Consider the following 24277-nt stretch of genomic DNA (forward strand, 5'->3'; position numbering starts at 1 on the left):
CCAGGGATTTGTCTGAGCAAGAACACATGAGATATTCCTCTCATGACGCCGAGAGTGGATGATCCTCTGTCGACACTCAATAGCCCTCGTAAGGTCGACTACCACTCCCAATGACCAGCTGTACTAGATCTGGGACAGCCAAACTTATAAGTCTGGTATCAAAGAGTGGAGCACTCATACAGGACATCCTTGGTGTCTCAAGTCTAAGGACCAGATACACCACTAGGACTACGGAATCGCTGTCTGACAATAAGGCATCATCAACCATCCAGCATTCCGTAAGCGGATCAATCAGTGAACTCATTCTCCAATGAGCGCCTGTACTGTATCCCTAGTGTCCCTACACGAGCAGCTATGAGACCAGCTGCATCCATCATATGGACGGGTATACAGCACACCAGTCTATCCGGTTATCACGATGTCCCTCTCGAGTAACCTATGACCGGGATTATTTAGGATATGTGTTTAAAGGTGAATCGATCTCATTATCGTGATCTCATCACGATCCGATTCCCATTGCACAAATCCAAGGACATCACAATATATATATATATATATATATATATATATATATATATATATATATATATATATATATATATATATATATATATATATATATATATGCATTTATGCAATAGTTATAAAGTGATATACGCCAAAATATAATAAGCAAAAAGATTCTGTATCAAGTCACACGTGCCATCACTCACGTGATTGGCTTGCTGGGCACCTATGACTAGCAATCTCCCACTTGACCTAAAGCCAATCACCTATGTGTCTGATCCCCATCAGACTCCTGTGACGCTCAAAGACAAAATGAGACAACGGCTTTGTCAATGGATCTGCAATGTTATCTTCGGATGGAACTCTTTCCATTGCTACATCTGCTCTGGTTACGATCTCTCTAATAAGCTGGAACCTCCTCAGAACACTTCTGATGAGACCCGGGTTCCCTTATTTGAGTAATCGCCCCATAGTTATCGCAATATAAGGAAGTCAACTTCTCCCTATTCGGAACGACTCCCAAATCTGTGATGAACATCTTCACCCAGACTCCCTCTTTTGCTGCATCTGATGCAACAATATACTCCGTCTCTGTGGTCGAGTCAGCAGTAGTATCTTGCTTGGAACTCTTCCAGCACACTGCTCCTCCATTCAAGGTGTACGCATACCTTGAATTCGACTTGCTATCATCGACATTAGACTGAAAACTTGAGTCAGTGTAGCCTTCTACCTTAAGGCTATTACCTCCATATACTAGTAAAAGATCCTTAGTCCTTCTCAAGTACTTAAGGATACACTTTACTGCTTTCCAGTGCTCCAAGCCTGGATCTGCCTGATACCTGCTCGTGACACTCAGAGCATGCGCTATATCAGGCCTAGTACATAGCATGGCATACATGATAGACCCTATTGCTGAGGCATAAGGTATTATATCCATGTTCGCCCTTTCTTCTGGAGTCTTTGGGGACATACTCGTAGAAAGCGATATCCCATGTCTCATCAGTATGAGATCTCTCTTGGAATTTTCCATGCCAAACCTTTTGACAATAGTTTCTATGTACCTGGACTGGGACAAGCCAAGCATCCTCTTGGATCTATCTCTATAGATTCTAATCCCCAAGATATAAGATGCTTCCCCTAAGTCCTTCATGGAGAAGTGTCTAGATAACCAAGCCTTTACTGTGGATAGCATTCCTATGTCATTCCCAATGATGAGGATGTCATCCACATATAACACCAAAAAGGTGATAGTGCTCCCACTTACCTTTCTGTATACACAAGGCTCATCTTCGTTCTTAACGAAGTCATAAGATCTGATTGCCTCATCAAATCTTATGTTCCAACTTCGGGAAGCTTGCTTTAGTCCATAAATGGATCTAAGCAACCTACACACCTTATCTGGGCAGTTCTTGGACACGAATCCCTCAGGTTGCATCATATACACCTCCTCCTCGAGGTTCCCGTTAAGGAATGCAGTTTTCATATCCATCTGCCAGATCTCATAATCATAGTGTGCTGCAATAGCCAATAGAATTCTGATGGATTTTAGCATTGCTACGGGTGAGAAAGTTTCGTCGTAGTCAACACCTTGCCTTTGACGATACCCCTTAGCCACTAGCCTTGCTTTATAGGTCTCTCTACCTTTCCATCTACTCCAACCTTTTTCTTAAAGATCCACTTGCAACCGATGGGTACAATACCTTCGGGCGCATCAACTATGTTCCAAACCTTATTGGAGTACATAGAATCCATCTCAGAATTCATGACTTCTTTCCACTTCCCGGAGTCTATACTCATAATAGCCTCCTCGTAGGTCTGAGGATCAATATCCTCTACATCCTCTGCTCTAATATGTCCCATATATCTCTCAGGAGGATGGGATACTTTATCAGACCTGCGTAAAGTTGATACTTGTGTATTAGGTATCTGAACAGACTCGGGCTGTAGAGTGGTGCTTGAGCTTGGTTCTCCAACCTCGCTCAATTATATCATTCTCCCACTGTCTCCGTCAAGAATGTGCTCCTTCTCAAGGAACACTGCTCTCTTAGCTACAAAGACCTTTTGGTCCTCGAGATGATTGAAATAATACCCATAAGTTTCCTTGGGGTATCCCATTAATTTGCATCGCTCTGTCCTTGATTCTAACTTATAGGGGTTGTGTCTTCTAACATGGGCAGGGCAGCCCCAAATCTTAACAACCTTAAGATCATGCTTCTTCCCTTTCCATATCTCATATGGTGTAGACACTACCGACTTAGTTGGAACTCTGTTCGGAAGGTAAGCTGCGGTTTCTATGGCATATCCCCAGAATGAGATGGGTAGGTCAGCGAAACTCATCATGGACCGTACCATATCTAATAACCAATTTCTCCTTCTAAAGACACCATTGAGCTGTGGTGTATAAGGAGGTGTCCATTGGGATAATATCCCATGGTCCTTGAGGAACTGAGTAAACTCTGTACTTAAGTACTCACCTCCTCGATCTGATCGAAAAGTTTTGATACTCTTTCCAGTCTGGTTCTCCACCTCATTCTTATACTCTCTGAATTTCTCAAAGGCCTCGGACTTGTACTTCATTAAGTACACATATCCATACCTTGAGAAATCATTAGTAAATGTAATGAAGTAGGAGTAACCTCGAATGGCATGAGTTGACATGGGTCCACATACATCACTATGTATGAGTTCCAACAACTCATTGGCTCTCTCTCCAGTTCTACTAAATGGAGATTTGGTCAGTTTTCCACGAATGTAAGGCTCACAAGTTGCATATGACACATAGTCGAATGGATCTAGATATCCATCATTTAGCAACTTTTGAATCCTTCTTTCATGGATGTGACCTAGCCTACAATGCCACAGGTATGCACTGTTCAACTCATCTCGTTTCCTTTTGGACACATTTACGTTCATGATATGTGGAGTGGTGTCTAATATAAATAAACTATTATGCAATGTTCCTTTCGTGATGATCTTATCATCTAATAATATCGAACAACCATTGTTCTCAAAAACAAATTTATATCCACTAACTGTTAAACATGAAATAGAGATAATGTTTTTGATAATAGAAGGAACAAAATAACATGCATCTAATGCAATAAAAGCTCCACTAGGCAGATGTAGGGCGACCTCGCCAACAGCTAATACAGCAACTTTTGCTCCATTACCCATCTTGAGGTCCATCTCGCCTCTCTCTAGTCTCCTAGGCCTTGCCAGAACCTGCAACGAATTGCATATATGATAAGCACTACCAGTATCCAATACCCATGTGTTATTATAAGAGTCTGACAAATGGAGACTGATCATGAATGTACTTGAAGCTTCATCAAGCTTTTGTTTCGCCCTTTCTGCAAGGTACTCTTTGCAGTTTCTCTTCCAATGCCCATCTTTACCACAGTGGAAGCACTGGCCTTTGTCCTTTGCTGGGTCTTTCTTAGCAACCTTTGCTTTACCTTGTTTGCCCTTGCCCTTTCCCTTCTTAAGGGACCTTTCTGCTTTCCTTTTCTTTCTGGTCTCACCAGTGTAGAGAACTGGCTTCTCTTTCTTAATAGTACTCTCTGCCTCCCTCAACATATTGAGGAGCTCTGGGAGAGTCACCTCAAGCTTGTTCATATTAAAATTCATTATGAACTGTGAAAAGGAATCTGGTAGGGACTGAAGAACAATGTCCACACATAAGTTATCCTCTAGGACCATTTCTAGACCTGTGAGTTTCTCTATCCACTCAATCATCTTTAGGACATGGTTCTGAACCGGTGTCCCCTCAGTCATCCTAGCGCGGAAAAGGCTCTTGGATATCTCATATCGTTGAGTCCTTCCCTGTTCCTCAAACAATTTGCGGACATGTAGGAGAATGGATCTGGCATCCATCTTTTCATGTTGTCTCTGTAACTCTGGAGTCATAGAGCCCAACATATAGCATTGAGCAAGAGTGGAGTCATCAATGTACTTCACGTAGCGAGCGATCTCATCCTCGCTTGCCCCTTCTTCGGGCGTAGGCATCACTGTATCAAGGACGTACACGATTTTCTCCGCTGTGAGAACAATTCTCAAGTTACGGAGCCAATCCGTATAATTTGGACCAGTGAGGCGGTTGACATCAAGTATGCCACGTAAGGGATTTGAAAGCGACATTTTCTGAAAATAAAGATGTAGTAGAAATGAATAACATGCAGATTTTGCAAGAAATAAACTATCAAGATATGAACTTCTATCTTAATATGCTCCCACTATTTTACTAACGAGTCACGCGACACCCTCAGCACGTGAAACGGAAGTCTCCGGCAGACTTCTAGTGGGGATCAGGATCCAATCAGCGTCTTAGTGTAACCTCGAGGGACTCGACCAATCATACTAAGCCTAAAAGGTAGGCAACTCTTGCCGATCACAACTCCTTGTGATTCCCGTCCTGTTCGGCCTCCGAATCACCATGGCCTCGAGGGACTCGACCAACCATGATGCTCGGTTAAGTCAACACATTCGTTACAAGATGAGTCTGATTTGATGATATACCCTCGAGGGACTCGACCAAGCATACCATGCCCTCAGGTCACCGGTGACATCTCTATGTCGTAAACAAGATAGCGAATCGCGATATAGGTGAGTCTCGAGGGACTCGACCAACTCAACCTACACCGGGAATCGGTTCCTACTCATAACGATGGAAGGCCACGTGGGTCAATCTAATTGCCTCACGTTTACCGACTTAATATTATCGAGAGATGTTTCTATAATTTGGTCTCCTAATATGACATGTCACACATATACATATTTAATATATATCTACATCGCATGCAAATATATATACATATCTAGTATGTGTATAAGCAATCACATTAGATGATCATGGACCACAACCTAATATGATTATGCCCGAGCCAATAGGCCTAATCACTCACATCAAGATCTATGTGTGCAACGGTGCATCTCCATGCCCTGTGATCGTCCATCTCATCCTCGTCGGTTCCGTCGACATCTTGATGCATCTCCATGCATCACGATCGTCCGTCTCGTGGGTCCCGCTATCGCATCCACGCTCTCGCTACGCCTCCTCATGTGATTACAACTTAATCATAGGCACGCAGGCCCGACAATAAATGAGAAATATAATGGAGGTTCGCAGACCTCAATAATAATAATCACAAGTACACACATCACGCGGTCCATGATCATCCGTCCACACATCATACATCACATGTATAAATAATCATCATCATGTAGGACTACTAGATAATAATAAAAATAATAATCAACTAAACCTTTTAATTAATTAATATTTTTCTGAAATCAGGGACATGTAGGGAATTTCTCAATTCCTAAGGGTATTTTCGTAATTTGGATAAAAGACAGAAACTATAATTTCTCAAATTCCGAGGGGCAAAACTGTCTTTTGCCCAAAAAACCCTAATACCCTTTCCCCTTTTCGCTGCTGCCGTCGCCGCCACCCTACCGGCGACGGCCTGTGCGGTGGGGCGAGGGCACTGCCGCGATGCCGCTACAGGTGGGTGCCCCCTTCGGGCGCTGCTGCCTCCGCAGGCGATGCTGTACCGCCGGGCGGCCACCCCTGTGGGGGGGTTTCGCCCGCGGGAGCAGCGGCGGCAAGCGCTGCTGCCCTACTGACACGGACTTAGCTGGTTTTGCCTAAGTCGTGCGGCACCCTTGCGCGTCCGTCCGCAAAGGTCAGCCTCCCCGAAGCCTCCCATTGTCCCTTAGGACCAACAAAAGAGAGAACGGGTTAAAGAGAACGCCTCAAACGGGATCCACAAGCAAACATGTCCGAAAAACACTTCATAGACAAAGCAAATTACAAACAGACTTTACAAGCTCTGAACAGTGGCACAACAAAGGGTAAAATGGTCCATTACATACCGAAAAGCTCTCGCGCGTGTCTACATGACACAACCTTTATTTACAAGCCTAAAGAGGCCACCAACCCAACTAAAATGGGACTTATAAGCCTTCGGCTGCCCCTTTACATTCTGTACAAGGCATGAACATGCCAAACGACACGGACATACATAAGCATTACATCAAACACCTTGTTTAGAAGTTTGTCCGTGACATTCTCCCCCACTTATCCCTTCGACGTCCTCGTCGAAGCCTTTGTGAACACTGCAACTCTTCACCTTTGTTGAGTCTTCAATATTCTGCTTTAGCTGCAATGCGCCTCCTGGCTCCCTGTTGCTCTCCGCTGCGGTTTCTAAGTAGTCGAACCTTTGATCCGCCATGCTGCTTCAACTCACCAATGACTCTTGACTCTGGTGTGGGGTTGGCTGAGTTGTGTTGATCATTGTTGATTCTTACGGATCCCCCAAATGAAGGAAAAAGACCATCCTTACTGCGCCAGTCTCTCAAAATTTCCACATGCTGCTTGAACTGGGTGGATACTTGTTGGAGCTTTAACGAGCATCGCCTCGCAAACTTCTGAAGTTTTGGGTCCTTCCTCCACAAAATCTGCTCATTGACTCTTCTTTCAGTTAGTTGTCACATCCAAGTAGGTTCGCATCACTTCCACTTTCGATTGGCATTTCGTTGGGAAATGAGGCGGACAATCTACTCTCAGTAGCACTGATCACCGTTGGTGAGGATTTGACAACTATTGTCTTCCATTATCTTCGAAGGGTCTTTGAACTTGTGCAGAGCTCCTCTGCTATATAGATAAGAGAACTGGGGTACTCGGTTTCGCCCATTCTCTTAAGAGTTGAGAAGGCAAAGGTTACTTGACTTCGCCCGCCTCCTCGAGGTTGTACTTCATGCATCGAGCTGGTTACTGGTCTTCGCCTGCTCTTTGCTCACACTTCTGAAGCACTTGAAGTGTTTGCACTCCTTGCGTTGAGTTAGCTACTGTGATTCACCTTCTCAATGCCATGGAACTTCTGGAATGCAGGAAGTTTTCACCCCAACTTGGAGTAATTCTCTGATAGATGAGGTCGCCTCTAGGATTGTACCGTCTTCTCCATCAACCCTGCCGCCTACTACACTGAGTAGCAAAGGTACAGCACCGCGTACTGCTTGCTTCGTTCCTTGGTCGTGCACTCTTGCATGACCCGAAGTCCTTCACTTACGGCCATCTTGATGAGAAACTTGTTGACACCGGTCTTACGAAGTTTCTTGGCCTCTGCCCTTCAGCCTTGTCTCGGTACTTGGAGATTGCCTCTGCATGCTCCACCTCCTCGGCCCCTTTCACGACCAAGCGCTCTCCCTCCATGAGAGCAAGGGATCAATGACTTTGACGGAAGTCCCGCCTCTGCGGTACCATGGCGCTGCCATGCCCATGGCCCTACTATCCGTCGCCTCGCATCTACATCCCTTTTCTTCACAATCAGTAGATATGCCTTCGTGACACTCCTCTGAGTCCACCTCCATTCTCACTGATTGCTTGATTTTGGGTAGCTAAGTCCCTCTGGACTTGTCGTCGCTTCCTCGCCCCTTTCGACCTCCTGCTTCAACACCTCTGTGTTCTCCAAGCAGTCTGTTTGTTCGATGGAAAGACAGACTGCAACTCCCATGCATGGCCTCTGCCATCACATTGTAGGGTTTGCACCGATTCTGTTCTCCTTAGCTTCCTTGGTAGCAACGTTCGCTTACTCGACCTTGTCCTCTGACTTGTCGGGCTCCCTTAAGCGAATATGAGCTCTGGAGCAGTCCAACTCTCCAGCTGCTTCGATCATACCTCTACATGATCAAGTCCCTCTCATGGGACTCACTGGTACTTGCATTCGAACTTTTCCCTTGGTGGAACCCAGCCCCCATATGCTGATGACCAAGGTTTTCATCCGATGCAAAATTCGGTGCACGCCCGGAAGACCCGCCTCTGCGGTACCATGGCCTTCACTCCTTGAATCCATAGCCCTTCTTGCCGTCGTGTTGTTCACCAAAGCGGAGCTCCCAGTAGCTCCCGATCATACCTCCATATGATCTAGTCCCTCCCGGGACTCTGTCGTGTGTATCGCATTGCCACGAACTGTCCCACCACGATCCGCTGCACCATGTCGCCTCCTGGTGACATCTCCATTGCATTCTGATCCTTGTGGAATAAACTCGAATTGTGAACCCTCCATGTGTGGCCTCTGCCAATACATCGCAGGGTCTCCTCCACCTTCGATTTTGTTCGCTCCTTTGGCAATCGACCTTCATCCACCCACTCTTGGGTCACACCTAGATGGAGCACCGCTCTAGGACAGTCCGTCGCCTAGAAGCTCCCGAAGTCCACCGACTTCGCTGTAAATTGTGCACCATTGCCTGGATCCTGGGCCTCTGCCCCTACCAGCACAATCTCCGCTGCGCACCGCTTCCTTCATAGCAACTCGAATGGCAACACTGTGGCATATTCTTCAAGAGTACCCGCCTCTGCATCCTCTTGCCCCGTGCTAAGGCCTTCTGAACTCAACTTCGCCTCCGCAAATCGAGTCGCCTTAGTTCCTCCATCAAATGCTCCTCCGAGATAAGGTGCATGTGCCCCGAAGCTCCCTTCGTCTTTGGCACCATGCAAGATGAGTCTGCTCCGTCAGAATGAAGGACCCATGGAACAACATGATCTTACTCTTGCCTCTGCAAGAGTTCATGTCCTTGACCTCTGTCTAAGGAAAGCACTGTGCCTCTGCTCCATGTTCCAACTTCTATGCTGGCTCCCTTCAAGCGGCTTGAGTACTTCGCCAAGTTACCCCCAAGTTGCTCCGCTCCTCATTTTTTTTTTTTTGCATTGAGTTGATGGTGGCCCTCACGCCCACCATTCCACGGGTCAGCCCTCCCTTGAGTCCGATCTCCATATCGACTCTAAGTGTGCCTTCATTTAAGTTGCTTCAGGTCGCTCCCCCACTTGATCTCGCAATGCATCTGCTAGTCATAGGTGCCCAGCAAGCCAATCACGTGAGTGATGGCACGTGTGACTTGATACAGAATCTTTTTGCTTATTATATTTTGGCATATATCACTTTATAACTATTGCATAAATGCATATATATTGTGATGTCCTTGGATTTGTGCAATGGGAATCGGATCGTGATGAGATCACGATAATGAGATCGATTCACCTTTAAACACATATCCTAAATAATCCCGGTCATAGGTTACTCGAGAGGGACATCGTGATAACCGGATAGACTGGTGTGCTGTATACCCGTCCATATGATGGATGCAGCTGGTCTCATAGCTGCTCGTGTAGGGACACTAGGGATACAGTACAGGTGCTCATTGGAGAATGAGTTCACTGATTGATCCGCTTACGGAATGCTGGATGGTTGATGATGCCTTATTGTCAGACAGCGATTCCATAGTCCTAGTGGTGTATCTGGTCCTTAGACTTGAGACACCAAGGATGTCCTGTATGAGTGCTCCACTCTTTGATACCAGACTTATAGGTTTGACTGTTCTCAGATCTAGTACAGCTGGTCATTGGGAGTGGTAGTCGACCTTACGAGGGCTATTGAGTGTCGACAGAGGATCATCCACTCTCGGCGTCATGAGAGGAATATCCTATGTGTTCTTGCTCAGACAAATCCCTGGCCAGGGTCATTCGGGTTGAGAGAGAAAGAGTTCTCCGGGAGAATCCGATTAGAGCGAGACTCGAGTAGAAACCGTATGGGTCTGACAGCACCATGCTCGATATACGGTCTCTGGGATATTAGATGGATGAGGGACTATAGGTACATGGTAACTGAGGACAGACAGGTCCAATGGATTGGATTCCCCTGTATCGTCTGGGGACTACGGCGTAGTGGCCTAGTACTTCCGTAGTCGATGAGTCGAGTGAATTATTACAGAGATAATAATTCACTAAGTTAGAAGGAGTTCTGACAGGTATGACTCACGGCCAGCTCGATATTGGGCCTAGAGGGTCACACACATATGGTAGGCATTGCGATGAGTAGAGGTTCGGATATGAGATATCCGACGGAGCCCTTGTCTTATTGGATGCAGATCCAATACCCACTAGGGAAAGGACCCATTAGGGTTTTGACACGGGATCTCTATAAATAGGAGGGATTCACAGCCTCATAGGCTAGAGTCTTTGCTTGCCCTTCCTATTCTCCTCTCCCTCTCCACCTCAGAGTAGGCCTGGAGTTTTGAGGAGCGTCGTCGCAACCCTGCTGTGTGGATCACCGCTAGAGAGGAGGACGCTTGACCTCCTTCACCCTCTCCTAAGGATCTGCAAGGAAACAGGGATATACGATCTCCCTAGGTAACACAATCTCTATACGCAGTTTTGTGTTTTTGCGGATTTTTGCGCACCAATCTTCGCACGACGACGAACATCTTTTTGGGAATCGGGGATTTTTGTTTTCTTGTTCTTCCGCTGCGCATATGATGTCGCCCCCCAATGATTTCCCAACAGCATCCACCCATGCATTCTCTCGAGCGAGATCATGTGACAACTCCTCGCTGCTTGCTCGGTCCATTGAGCTTCGTGGAGTTGTTGTTTGTGAGGTACTCCTCCTCAACATGTGAAGTCCGTCTCACATGATTCTCCCTCTGGAGAGCCGAGACTTATCCCTCCTGGATAACTGTCCCGTTGGAGCAACATCTCTCTTCGTTTCGGAGACCACCATCCCCTTGGACTACTCCGATCTGCTGAACAAACTGTGCATTGTTCTGCCTCTTGCAAACGCACTTGCTAGATTGCGCCTCCACGTCAATACAGCCACCGCTGCACCCCTCCAGGCCTAGCAACATGCTGAACTCGTTGCACACTTCAGCCTCCTCCGGACGTATCCTTCGCATGCCGAAGAGAAAGTTTCAATGCTCCATGGCGCTGAGTCTCGGTCGCCTTGGGATGGCCACGAACAATCCATCGTCCGCATACAAGCCCATGCATGAGTACCGAATTCTTCGAGTTAGCAATTCCCCTCACCTCTGTGAGCTTTGCACAACTCTTTCGGTCACTGAGCAACTCATTCCACTTTGCATGGTCTCGTCCTTTTGCCAAGCGCCTCGCTTGCCTTGAGCACCATCAAGTAAAGTTGTCAACGTTGAGCCGTAGCTCAAACTCAGCCATCCCAACCTTTGTGCGCTCCAGATTCTTCCAAGCTTGCCTGTTCTCATGGTGCCTCGTGCGCGAAGGGTTGGCCATTCCTCTGAATGCCAATCTCAGATGCCCGCTCCTCTGAGCGACTCTTTTCCCTACATCTCCATACCCGTTTTCCCTCAAACGGTCGCGCATGTGCTGACTGCCCTCAACGCAGCCCCGCTAGGTCCCCCACGTTTGCATGTCAAGTGTTTCTATGAGTGCTTGTCCCGCTCTGATACCATATGACACGGACTTAGCTGGTTTTGCCTAAGTCGTGCGGCACCCTTGCGCGTCCGTCCGCAAAGGTCAGCCTCCCCGAAGCCTCCCATTGTCCCTTAGGACCAACAAAAGAGAGAACGGGTTAAAGAGAACGCCTCAAACGGGATCCACAAGCAAACATGTCCGAAAAACACTTCATAGACAAAGCAAATTACAAACAGACTTTACAAGCTCTGAACAGTGGCACAACAAAGGGTAAAATGGTCCATTACATACCGAAAAGCTCTCGCACGTGTCTACATGACACAACCTTTATTTACAAGCCTAAAGAGGCCACCAACCCAACTAAAATGGGACTTATAAGCCTTCGGCTGCCCCTTTACATTCTGTACAAGGCATGAACATGCCAAACGACACGGACATAAGCATTACATCAAACACCTTGTTTAGAAGTTTGTCCGTGACACTACGGCGCCTCTGCCCGTGGGCTGCCAACCCCGCCAACAGCAAGCCTGCTGCAAGCAGACCGCCGGCCGGCTGCTGCAAGCACAGCGCTTGCGCATGCGCCGGCGCTGTGCTGCCTGGCTGCGGCTGCGGCTGCCACTGCAGGTGGCTGCAGGCATGCAGATCGAGGGCAGCAACTGTTGCTGCCCTTCCTCGCTTTTGCGTCAACGATTTTGACGTCAAAATTCTTCCTAAACACAACACACGCAGTTCAAAACCAATCATTCGCACGAACAACCTGGCTCTGATACCACTGTTGGGAAATCATGGGGGGCGACATCATATGTGCAGCGGAAGAACAAGAAAACAAAAATCCCCGATTCCCAAAAAGATGTTCGTCGTCGTGCGAAGATTGGTGCGCAAAAAATCCGCAAAACACAAAACTGCGTATAGAGATTGTGTTACCTATGGAGATCGTATATCCATGTTTCCTTGCAGATCCTTAGGAGAGGGTGAAGGAGGTCAAGCGTCCTCCTCTCTAGCGGTGATCCACACAGCAGGGTTGCGACGACGCTCCTCAAAACTCCAGGCCTACTCTGAGGTGGAGAGGGAGAGGAGAATAGGAAGGGCAAGCAAAGACTCTAGCCTATGAGGTTGTGAATTTCTCCTATTTATAGAGATCCCGTGTCAAACCCTAATGGGTCCTTCCCTAGTGGGTATTGGATCTGCATCCAATAAGACAAGAGCTCCATCGGATATCTCATATCCGAACCTCTACTCATCGCAATGCCTACCATATGTGTGTGACTCTCTAGGCCCAATATCGAGCTGGTCGTGAGTCATACCTGTTAGAACTCCTTCTAACTCAGTGAATTATTATCTCTGTAATAATTCACTCGACTCATCGACTACGGACGTACTAGGCCACTACGCCGTAGTCCCCAAACGATACAGGGGAATCCAATCCATTGGACCTGTCTGTCCTCAGTTACCATGTACCTATAGTCCCTCATCCATCTAATATCCCAGAGACCGTATATCGAGCATGGTGCTGTCAGACCCATACGGTTTCTACTCAAGTCTCGCTCTAATCGGATTCTCCCGGAGAACTCTTTCTCTCTCAACCCGAATGACCCTGGCCAGGGATTTGTCTGAGCAAGAACACATGAGATATTCCTCTCATGACGCCGAGAGTGGATGATCCTCTGTCGACACTCAATAGCCCTCGTAAGGTCGACTACCACTCCCAATGACCAGCTGTACTAGATCTGGGACAGCCAAACCTATAAGTCTGGTATCAAAGAGTGGAGCACTCATACAGGACATCCTTGGTGTCTCAAGTCTAAGGACCAGATACACCACTAGGACTACGGAATCGCTGTCTGACAATAAGGCATCATCAACCATCCAGCATTCCGTAAGCGGATCAATCAGTGAACTCATTCTCCAATGAGCGCCTGCACTGTATCCCTAGTGTCCCTACACGAGCAGCTATGAGACCAGCTGCATCCATCATATGGACGGGTATACAGCACACCAGTCTATCCGGTTATCACGATGTCCCTCTCGAGTAACCTATGACCGGGATTATTTAGGATATGTGTTTAAAGGTGAATCGATCTCATTATCGTGATCTCATCACGATCCGATTCCCATTGCACAAATCTAAGGACATCACAATATATATATATATGCATTTATGCAATAGTTATAAAGTGATATATGCCAAAATATAATAAGCAAAAAGATTCTGTATCAAGTCACACGTGCCATCACTCACGTGATTGGCTTGCTGGGCACCTATGACTAGCACAAGTATACTCCCAAGACTTTGTTGGCTCGCAGTGATCTGCTCGCGGTACTTACAGGGTGTGGTTCGTCTACTAAAAAAAGTTTAGAGTCATCCTGAGGTGTACCTTGTCCTAAACAGGTGATACTTTGCGTCGTCCCAAGATGTTCCCTAGATGTGCTAGATTCTTACACATTTGGTCAATGTTGGGGGACTTTCCGACTTGACCCCTCCGACGATTAAGTCAGAGGGGGTCTAAAAGGGCTCAGGAGATTTTTCTATGGTTTTTCTCCTTCCCCCGACTAGTTTCAGGGTTCGATTGTTATACCCGATTTGTCGGCAAAGGGTGGCTAGTTGCTTATTCCCCTCTCTTTAGCTTTTCATACCATCGGGAGTTCATTTACATTGAAAGCTAATGAATGCAACATTAGAGAAGTACATCCAGAGGCGTGTCGTTTATCATGGTAGGGGCATATCCAAAACGGACATGAGATGAGGATCAACGTCAAGTGCCTGAAAAGTTAGTTTATGTCGTCAAGAATTAATACTCCCTACGATTAATCATATGACCCCCTTCGAAATCATGGCTAAGGTCGACATAGCACTGGAGACTCGTGATCAGGGGAAAGTTGAGAGGTCTGATGGTATGATCAAGGGAAAATTGAGAGGTTGGGTCTGATAGTCGTATTTCAATAACCATCTTGTGCGACTTCCCACGTGAGGGGACAGTGCGAGCTCCCGTGTTGATTCTACGTGATGGCCTACTAGCAGTTAAATCAGAAGTGCTATACTTGTATCATCATTTTTCTCCTATCAAATTCCTTGGCAATAATATTTTGATTTAGTAGAGTAAATTTTGTTTTTTAGTTATTGTTAAATGAGAATGATAACATATCATATATCCTTTAATCTAGATATTTAATTTGACTTCAAAATTAGAACATTGTAATTAATCGAACTAAAATTTAGATAGAGAAAAACTAAGTTCATGAGTAGTCGGCTAGATTCATGTTTGGCCACTCACCTTGTGAATAAAAATTTTCAATTCTATTTGTGCATTTGTATTTGGAATTTATGATTGTGTTGTAATTATAGAGATCTCAAAACCCCTTTGAAGTGATAATTTCATCAAAGCATTATGTTTTGATGGTGTTACAAGAGGCATGTTAGGACCTAAGGCATGTTCCATTAAGTTTTAGCAATCAAAGAGGATCTCTTTGAGAAATTTTTTTTATTAGTTTCAAAAAAATAATATTTTAATAGTCTATGTATATATAGTTTATTTAAGATATTTAAAAATGCGTAAGCCACATAAAAGGTCAAAAGGGCTATGTAGTAATCAGTGAAGAAGACACTGAATGAGCTACACTATATGGACCAAATTGTGTTAGGCAAGATATCGTAAGCAAGATGTTGCGGTAAACAACCTTGAGCCGTGGCTTTGGGGTCGACGCGGCTCGATTCGGATCCGGATGACGGGGATCTCCCTGGGCGGTCCCCGAGACTGTCGAGGCGACCGGTTGCGGTGTTCGATCGGGACGGGGTCGCCGTTCCCTCCGGGCAGGAACTCCTCGCCTACGCGTCCGGTGGGGACCTTCGACTTCGTACTTGCACAAAGGTCGAGTCGGGGTGCTCGGCCCGACCCCTCCGACGATCAAGTCAGATGATGTGAAGAGGTCTTTTGCGTGTGTTTTCCCCTCTCGCCCCCTCTTTTCGTTCCGAATACGAGGGTATTTATAGGGAAGTTTACTATTTCCTGATGTGCCCGCTTGCAGGGGACAGGCTGGTAGTGTCTGACATTGGTGTTGGCGTGGTGTGAAGAACCGAGCCTGAGCAGGCCTTAATGCGCCTCGACTAGCATTCTGGTCCGTTTGATTAGGTGTTATCGCGTCGATCGAGACGTGAGGCGTCATCTGACGTCAAACGAGTTTTTATCATAATTACTATCCTCAATACACTAATATGATAATTATTACACAATAATTTTATAATTATTGCATAATAATTTTATAATTATTGTAAGATGTCGCAAGCAAGAGTACAAGATATCGTTTTTTTGATGGTGCCATCGCTGGACGTGACACTGAAATGATCCAAGGCGTGACGGATGAGTTCAGGTTATCTGCTAAGCATTCATGAACGGATGATGACAATTGAAGATGCAGACAGCTTCCCATTTGCAAGAAGGAAGTAATTCCTGAGAATTATGAATTAATTCATTTACCTTGACGAAAATTTGATAGAATTCATACACTTTATTTAGACTTCATAGCCATACTTCTATTCTATCTCGAGTCTCTTCAGTAGTTCCAACCTACAGTCCACGGAAGATCTTGTTCCATTTGCAGCGATGGAACGAGGAAGCCATGAGCAAGCTCACGACGTGGCGGTGGTGGTCGTCCCCATCCCGGCGCAGAGCCACCTGGCGCAGCTCCTCCACCTCTCCCTCCTCCTCTGCGGCCGCCCCGGTGTCTCGGTCCACTACGCCACGTCCCCCACCCACATCCGTCAGGCCAAGTCCAGGCTCCATCCCGCCTGGGGCTCCGGCTCTGTTTCCCAGATCCGTTTCCACGAGCTCCCCATCCCTGCTTTCCCCAGCCCACCTCCCGACCTCAACTCTGCTTCCACCAAGTTTCCCGCCCACTTCCAACCCATGTTCGACGTCTTCGAGCACCTGCGCACCCCGTTGTCCACCCTCCTCCGCTCCCTCTCAACCTCCTCCCACCGCGTCGTCGTCGTGCACGATTCCCTCTCCTCCTTCGTTGCCGCTGAGGCTGCCGCTCTCCACAACGTGGAGTCCTACACCTTCCATTGCGTTCCGGCTCTGTTCCAACTGGTATTCTGTCTCCCGTCGGTCGCTGACGAGCTGAGAAATGGAGGCTTGTCACTCCCTCCCTTGGACGGTATCATGACTGAAGAATTCGGCGTCTTCGCGAGGCGCCAATTGGCAGAGGCCACCGCCGGCGCCGGGACACTGTTCAATACGTGCCGACCGATCGAAGGCGTGTTCATCGACCTTTTCGCTCGGGAACCCGAGCACCGTGACAGGAAGCTTTTCACTGTCGGGCCCCTGAGTCCGATGGCACTCCTCCTCAACGGAGGCGGCCTTCGACAGCCACACGAGTGCTTGGACTGGCTAGACAAGCAAGCGCCGGCCTCGGTCGTTTACGTCTCGTTCGGGACGACGACGTCGATGTCCGAAGAGCAGGTGAAGGAGCTGGCGAACGGACTGTTGCGCAGCGGGCAACGCTTCATCTGGGTGCTCAGAGACGCCGACAGGGCAGACATCTTCACCGCGGAGGATAACGGGAATCCCCGACGGATGAAGCTGCCTCCGGAGTTGGAACATAAGGTGGAAGGAACGGGGATGGTGGTTCGAGGATGGGCGCCGCAGCTGGAGATTCTAGCCCACCCGTCGATGGGGGCGTTCATGAGCCACTGCGGGTGGAACTCGTGCATGGAGAGCCTGTGCATGGGCGTGCCCATGATCGCATGGCCCATGCACTCTGACCAGCCGACGAACGCCGCGCTAGTGACGGAGCACCTGAAGGTGGGCGTCACGGTCCGGGAGTGGACTCCTCGCGGCGACGAGGTGGTTGGGAGGTCAGACATCGAGGAAGCTATTAAGAGGGTGATGGTTTACGAGGAAGGGAGAGCGACAAGAGCACGAGCAAGGGTTCTGGGCGAAGCTGTTCGAGCGGCGGCCGCCGAGGGAGGAGCATCGCGTGCCGAGTTCGATGCCTTTGTTGCGCACATTACCAGATGATGCTGTTGGTAATTATCTAGATAAACAGTTGTCATGTTTTAAGTATGTTGTAAGTAACCATGATTTAGAAGTTATTAGACAGCTACTATGTCTAAGTGATTGGATGAGGAGACCTAATTATTACTGGGTCATATAAATAAGATAATAATTTATGAAGCAAAGTAGTGTTCTAAATCTTACCTCTTATTTAATATCACTTCGGATTTCTTAATTAAAAGTATTCTCTTTTAATTACATTATAGTATTCTATTTTTATTGTTTCCTTACTTCTCCGTCCTTAATATTTGTGATATGCAATATAACTTTCAACAGTAATTTTATATCTCAACCCATTATTCTCATTTTCTCCGATAAATATTATAAATTTTGAAGTATCAAGATGAAGATTATTTAAATCTTAGAATTTTTTGAACTTAATAGAGAATGAATATACAAATCTAGTTAAAGAAATGAGAGAGAATTAAAAAAAAAACTTAAAAATATTATTATTCATTCAACAAGCTATACATCAAACAATCCTTTCAAGAATTACAATAACGATAACTTTAAAGTAAACTTACTTTATACTTTAAAATAAATTTTAAAGCTTATCGAGGATGATTACGGTAAAACTTCAAATCCGTAAGTTTGAAATTTTATTCATAAAAAGCAATGAATTGATGCAAGATTTTCTTTCGCACTGGGTCCTATAAATAGGATTATAGTTCATGAAGCAAAGTAGTATATATTTGAAAATATTTTGTAAGTATTTTAAGTCTTACCTCTTATTTAATACTACTTTAATTTTTTTTATTAAAATTTTTTTATTTTAATTATATTTTGTTTTATCGTTTTCTTACTCTCTCTCTCTCTCTCTCTTAATAATGAGATTTACACTACAAATTGATTGTTCATGATTACAGTATGTTGGGAATATTGTGTGGGATAGTATCGTTGTTTCCTACCGAAACAATCATTGAGACATGTTCGAATATTTCTCCACGGAGAGTAGAACCGTTGAAGCATTCTCAACACCTCTTTAGAGCGGAGTGTATCACTGTTAACGTCGGTCCATTTATGTGAGCATATGTAAAATTACCGGGAAACCCGATCATGGCCTCGCATGGCTTTTGCTTCTCAAATTTACGGTATATGTATTCCTACACACAGGATATATATATATATATATATATATATATATATATATATATATACACCCGTGGAGTAGGATAGCTAAATGGAGTGCGACGGTTCACCAAATCAGTAACTTCAGTTCAACTAAATTAAATTGGGGCGCAAGCGAACACCCTCCTACTTCGCGTGCACGCGGGCCGCGGGAGTTCGGAGCTCGCGTCGGGGTGACGCCAACCCATCTTGGTTTGCTCAAGGTCGTTCATGTCGATCCGTCTGTTATGGATTTTCTCTTTCTCTAGCGATTCTTGATCTGTTAACTGCTCTGGCATTTGGTAGACAAGTTGCTTGTGGAAATGCCTGCACCGGTGGTGGCGCCGGTGTCGTTGTGAATGTGAGAAGAGCTGTGGTTTCTGTCAGATCGGTTAGGTGGAAAACATCATTCACTAGTTTCCTTTCTATTTCTTTGCCACTGTTCACTGTTTGATTAGCTGTTTGCTCTAGTGGGAGTAGTACAATAACAGCGACATTGCTTGTTTAACACTGTCCAACTAGAAGGGTTATCTCTGGGAAGCGGCTTGGCCTCCACTAAATAGTACAAATTCTCAAAGATTTCTCTGTTACCGACTAACTAGGCTGATAAATGCAACTGCTTGAAACCTCTGTTTGGTCTTTTCTAACTATATAATATATTGATAGGGTATAATGGACAGTGGAAACCAACTACAAAGTCAGGGTTATGCTGCTGATATTACCTCCATAAAAGAGGCAAAACTCCGAATCAGTCCATACATTCATGAAACTCCAGTCCTTACATCAAAATCCTTGAATTCTATTGCTCGGAAACAATTGTATTTCAAGTGTGAATGCTTTCAAAAAGGGTAAGAAGCTCTCTTGAATTTAACAATTATTTGCATCTTGACATGTTTGTGAGAAGTCAATGTCATCGTTGATAGCTTTACCACTCTAATTTTAGAGGAGCATTTAAGATTAGAGGTGCTTCAAATGCTATATTCTCTCTTTCCAATGATCAAGCTGCTAAAGGAGTAGTCACACACAGCAGGTTTTTTTCCATTACACTTTTCAATATGAATGCTCTTTTTTTCTTCTGTTGCTCTTTTGTTGCATTGTTGTTCTCTTGGATAGGAGTATATTTAATATCTTCTGTTATAGTGGTAACCATGCTGCAGCTGTGTCTTTGGCTGCAAAGCTACGTGGAATCCCTGCATATATAGTAATACCAGAAAATGCTCCACGATGCAAGATTGAAAATGTCAAGCGCTACGGTGGGCAAGTCATCTGGAGCGAACCCACATTTCAATCAAGAGAGAATGTTGCTAAAAAAGTTCAGCAAGAAACTGGCGCAATTATGGTTCATCCATTCAATGATAAGTACATCATAAGGTATCGTATTGCACTTTGTTTGACTCAGAAAACTTTTGCTGGAGGTTTAATTTCATATATTTAAGTATATCTCCATGACCTATACAGTTAAGATTATGACTAACTCAACATAATCGTATTTTGATCATTTTATGCTCCCTGAAATTGATTTCATGTTCATTATGATCCCTGAAATCTCAAATGCATGGATTTACTAGGGGCTTCCAGAGAAACAAGATTTCATATTCATATATTTTTGGTATTAATAGTTCTTTCTTGAAAACCAATGTGACAGCTTTGTCAACTTCAGCAAGGTTATGTCATCCATATATTAAAACTCTATATTTATTCTGGTCAGAATGTCTATGCTTAAGCTGATATTCCTCAGTATGTTTTTTCATCTATTGTTTATTTTTCTCCTCTTCTTTGTCTCGCTCGAAGCAACTTTAAGCTGGAGAAATCTGTAATTTTGACCCTGTCGAAAGAAATAGTTAAGCTACAACCAGTAGGACACTTCCGGTGAAGGGGAGGGAATATCATCCTCTTTTGTGGCCGTTCTGTAGAACATGAAGAATATAATTATGTTATTAACTGTCAAAATTTTCATGTGTCAATCATATGGTCAATGCAGAAAAATTGAATATTTTGTCTCTGCCTTCCTCTGTTTCTCCCTTATTGGGGGGAAGGTCAAAGCTTTCCAACTTTTCTTCCTTTGTGCCCATTTTCAGCCCTCGACACTCATCACTCTTTCCCTGTATTCTTGGGAGCACATGCATCAGAAATTATTGAGCTTGAAGAGCTTGTTGTTTCTTTATAGACCCATTATTCTATTTTTATTTATAATATAATCAGTTTAGCCTTAGGAGCTTTCTTAACTTTCATTTTTAGTTTGTGAAACCCAAAATGGTAACAAATTGGAGTCCTTTTTTTTTTTTGTTGATTGTGTCAGTAAGTACCATGATCTCGTAATTCAATGGACTCAGAATTTAGTCATGTCGCCATCTCTTTGTGACGCGCCCTAATCATCAAACTCCTTCACTGTGTGGAATTAGATGAAACTATGCTTGGGTTCCTAAACTTTTTTACACTCAAACTTGAATTGACATATCTATCACTCTTCACTTGAAAAAAGAAAAAGTTCTCAGCAGCTCTATTTTGGTCTCTGTATTTTACTTTGCAATGGTTCAAATACTTCATCATAAGTGGTTTTAAATGTTTTGGCAGTGGGCAGGGTACCATCTCACTGGAGCTTTTGGAGCAAATCCCTGAAATTGACACCATAGTAGTACCAATAAGTGGTTTGAGCTTGTGTCTTGAAGCCTCATACCATCTTTAATCAATGATTTTGTTTTCCCCTAACATATTCATCCTCATTGGACTTGGATATAGGTGGTGGTTTGATATCTGGTGTGACTTTGGCTGCAAAAGCCATCAATCCTTCTATTCGGATTTTGGCTGCTGAACCAAGGGGCGCTGATGATGCAGCTCAGTCCAAGGCAGCAGGGCAGATTCTCAGATTACCTGAGACCAAAACCATAGCTGATGGCCTCTGTGCTTTTCTAGGAGATCTGACATGGTATTACTATTACGCACAAGAATTGTTTTATATGTTTAGTGAAAAAGCATGACTTTGATTTGTTTGCAGATCTGATAATATTTTTTGTCATAAAACCATTCCAAGATTACAATTATTTTCCTAATTAGATCCTTGATCAATAAATTGCAGTGGAATTGACTGTAAATGTTGAATACAACATGATTATTACTCTCTCTACATACATTTCCTCTGTATTTACGGTTAATATGTATCTGTTTGTAATTATTCTATTGCCCTTCCCTATCTATCAAATGACAAAAAGAAAGAAAGATCAATCACATCTATAATAGACAACAGTACATATGCCAAAACCCGATAGTTTGCATTAATAAGTTCTCAACCTGCAATGCACTATCTTTGAGTATCTTTGAAGTTTGATGTTGCAAACTCAATATTGCTGTTAGTTTAATCATCCTATAAACAAATATTTAATTCTGCAGGTTATTGTGCTACAAATTGATACTTACAACTTGACCATCAATAGGTAACTGGTGTCCTAGCACATATTATGGAAGATGCATAGACATTTTTTTGCTATTTCTGCGCAAAGTATAGTTAACAGGTGTAAGAAACAGCAAACGAACATGCATGTCATTCCTGAACTGTCTTTCTTAATTAATCACTCTGGTTGCAACAATTTCTGACAATCCCTTTCAGCATAATGCCTAGGAAACAAAGCTATTGGTTCCTTTTTCATCCCCCCAATGCAAATACAGCTAAGCATATATCTGTTTACTTACCATGAATTTGTGCTCGAAGCATATCAATGTCTGTGGTATCTCAAAAAGTGAATAGGTTTTATTTCTTGTCCGCCATATGGATTAGTGCCGAACCCTAGTTTCTTCCTAACAGGTTTCTTCAAATGTTAAAAGGCACAGTGACTTTTTTCAGGCCAGTGGTTAGGGATTTAGTGGATGATATCATCACTGTGGACGATGAAGCGATCATCGAAGCCATGAGAATGTGTTACGAGATTCTCAAAGTGGCTGTGGAACCCAGTGGGGCCATCGGGCTTGCTGCTGTTCTCTCGGATCAGTTTCAACAAAGTGCTGCTTGGAAGGATAGCAACAACATCGGTATCATTCTTTCCGGAGGAAACATTGATCTTGGTGTGCTTTGGAAGTCTTTTGGAAAATGAATGTTACTACGTGTGTTCATTGTGTTATCTGATTGGCAACATGTTTGATGAGCATACTAATGACTTCAAACGTATAAAAGCTCATGCTTGTTAACATTTTAGGGCGTTGTTTCAATCTTTGAGAGCAACCAAATCTTTTACTAGAAATATATGAATATGGCTCTTTGTGTGCATGTATGCTACTTTCACTAATGCTAGCCTGCGTGCCACTTGACCAATTTTTTGATCTCCAAGTTCCTTAGAATTTTAAAGGGGATATTAATGTTAATATGGGTTTCATTGTCATTATCCTAACTGTCCAATGATGACGATTAACTACACTGATGCATCTATAAGTCTTTGTCCTTATTTGCTAAACTTAAATTTAGAAGACCCAATATGAAAACCACTAACATATATATGAATTTTTGCATATGTAGACAATAGATATCCTATCCTGATGAAAGATGTGATGACCCCTTTAGGTAATCCAATGCAAAAGACCAAACTAATTATGTGTACCGTAGCTGACATTCAAAATTTTCTACTAGTGTAGATAGTTTGGAGCTCACAAGAGTCAATAACTTGATCATGCAGTCAGAGGCTCCAACTTGTTCATGTAGTTCATATGCTTATTGTGACATGACACTGTCAGTATTAATCATCAGAATTAAATGTATTGTGAAAGGTCAAAGCCTGTGTAGAAGATGCTTACTAAATCTGCATTTAGTGTGCATGTTTTGACTTGGTTAATAAAGATATACTTGTCTGAAACTGGGATGATATCTTCTCTTTGGTATTAACAGTAATCTTCTTCATGCATCATCAGCTAGATTACCAGAAGAACAAATCAACTCAGTTTCATTAAAACTCAGACCTCTTCATCGAACAGCAATATGGTTTATGAGCATTTAACAGATTACGTGCCCAAAAATAAGCAACTGCTGCTAAACATATTATTCATATAAAAGATGTAATACACATGAATTAAGTCAGCTACATGAAGTGTTCATGTAAGACAAAAATGACAGCAGTTCAGATAATTGGTTTGATGTTGTGTTAAGAGCACTGGCTAACTCCTGTTGCAATTGAGAAGCATGCAGTTGAAGAGCAGCAACAGAAGCCACACAGCCATAGACAGGATCTCTGAGCCTTGCATTTGCTTCATAAACCATGCTGATGACAGCATCTTCCCCGAGTTCAGGTGGGATATCCTTCTCAAAACAGGCCAGTTCAAGAGAAAAGATCAGATGACCAGTTTCCAGGTTGAAGAATAGTACTAGAAAAGGAAGACACAAGAGAGGAGCACCTGCAGCAATTTGCTGGCATTGCTCTCT

At 44.3% G+C, this 24277-nt stretch overlaps 2 protein-coding genes across 10 annotated transcripts; both read left to right on the forward strand.

Annotated features, from left to right (window-relative positions):
• The first annotated feature begins 16241 nt into the window (after nucleotides 1-16241).
• LOC135674947 (putative cis-zeatin O-glucosyltransferase) lies at nucleotides 16242-17894 on the forward strand. Its single transcript, XM_065185211.1, has one exon. It carries the CDS (start codon nucleotides 16318-16320, stop codon nucleotides 17731-17733), a length of 1416 nt encoding a protein of 471 aa, XP_065041283.1. The 5' UTR covers nucleotides 16242-16317; the 3' UTR covers nucleotides 17734-17894.
• Nucleotides 17895-18940: 1046 nt separating this feature from the next.
• Nucleotides 18941-23134, forward strand: LOC135673500 (serine racemase-like). Of its 9 annotated transcripts, none has more exons than XM_065182513.1 (9): nucleotides 18954-19100; nucleotides 19183-19272; nucleotides 19348-19438; nucleotides 19543-19724; nucleotides 19820-19906; nucleotides 20017-20247; nucleotides 21451-21524; nucleotides 21616-21802; nucleotides 22715-23134. In XM_065182513.1, exons 4-9 carry the CDS (start codon nucleotides 19549-19551, stop codon nucleotides 22959-22961), a joined length of 1002 nt encoding a protein of 333 aa, XP_065038585.1. In that variant the 5' UTR covers nucleotides 18954-19100; nucleotides 19183-19272; nucleotides 19348-19438; nucleotides 19543-19548; the 3' UTR covers nucleotides 22962-23134. The 9 variants fall into 9 exon arrangements, with proteins under 9 accessions (XP_065038584.1, XP_065038585.1, XP_065038589.1 ...); XM_065182517.1 differs by having other exon boundaries at nucleotides 19357-19438; XM_065182518.1 differs by having other exon boundaries at nucleotides 19368-19438.
• The last annotated feature ends 1143 nt before the right edge of the window (nucleotides 23135-24277 follow it).

This window comes from Musa acuminata, chromosome BXJ1-5 (assembly GCF_036884655.1).
Source record: "Musa acuminata AAA Group cultivar baxijiao chromosome BXJ1-5, Cavendish_Baxijiao_AAA, whole genome shotgun sequence".
In the NCBI taxonomy this organism is placed as follows: Eukaryota; Viridiplantae; Streptophyta; class Magnoliopsida; order Zingiberales; family Musaceae; genus Musa; species Musa acuminata.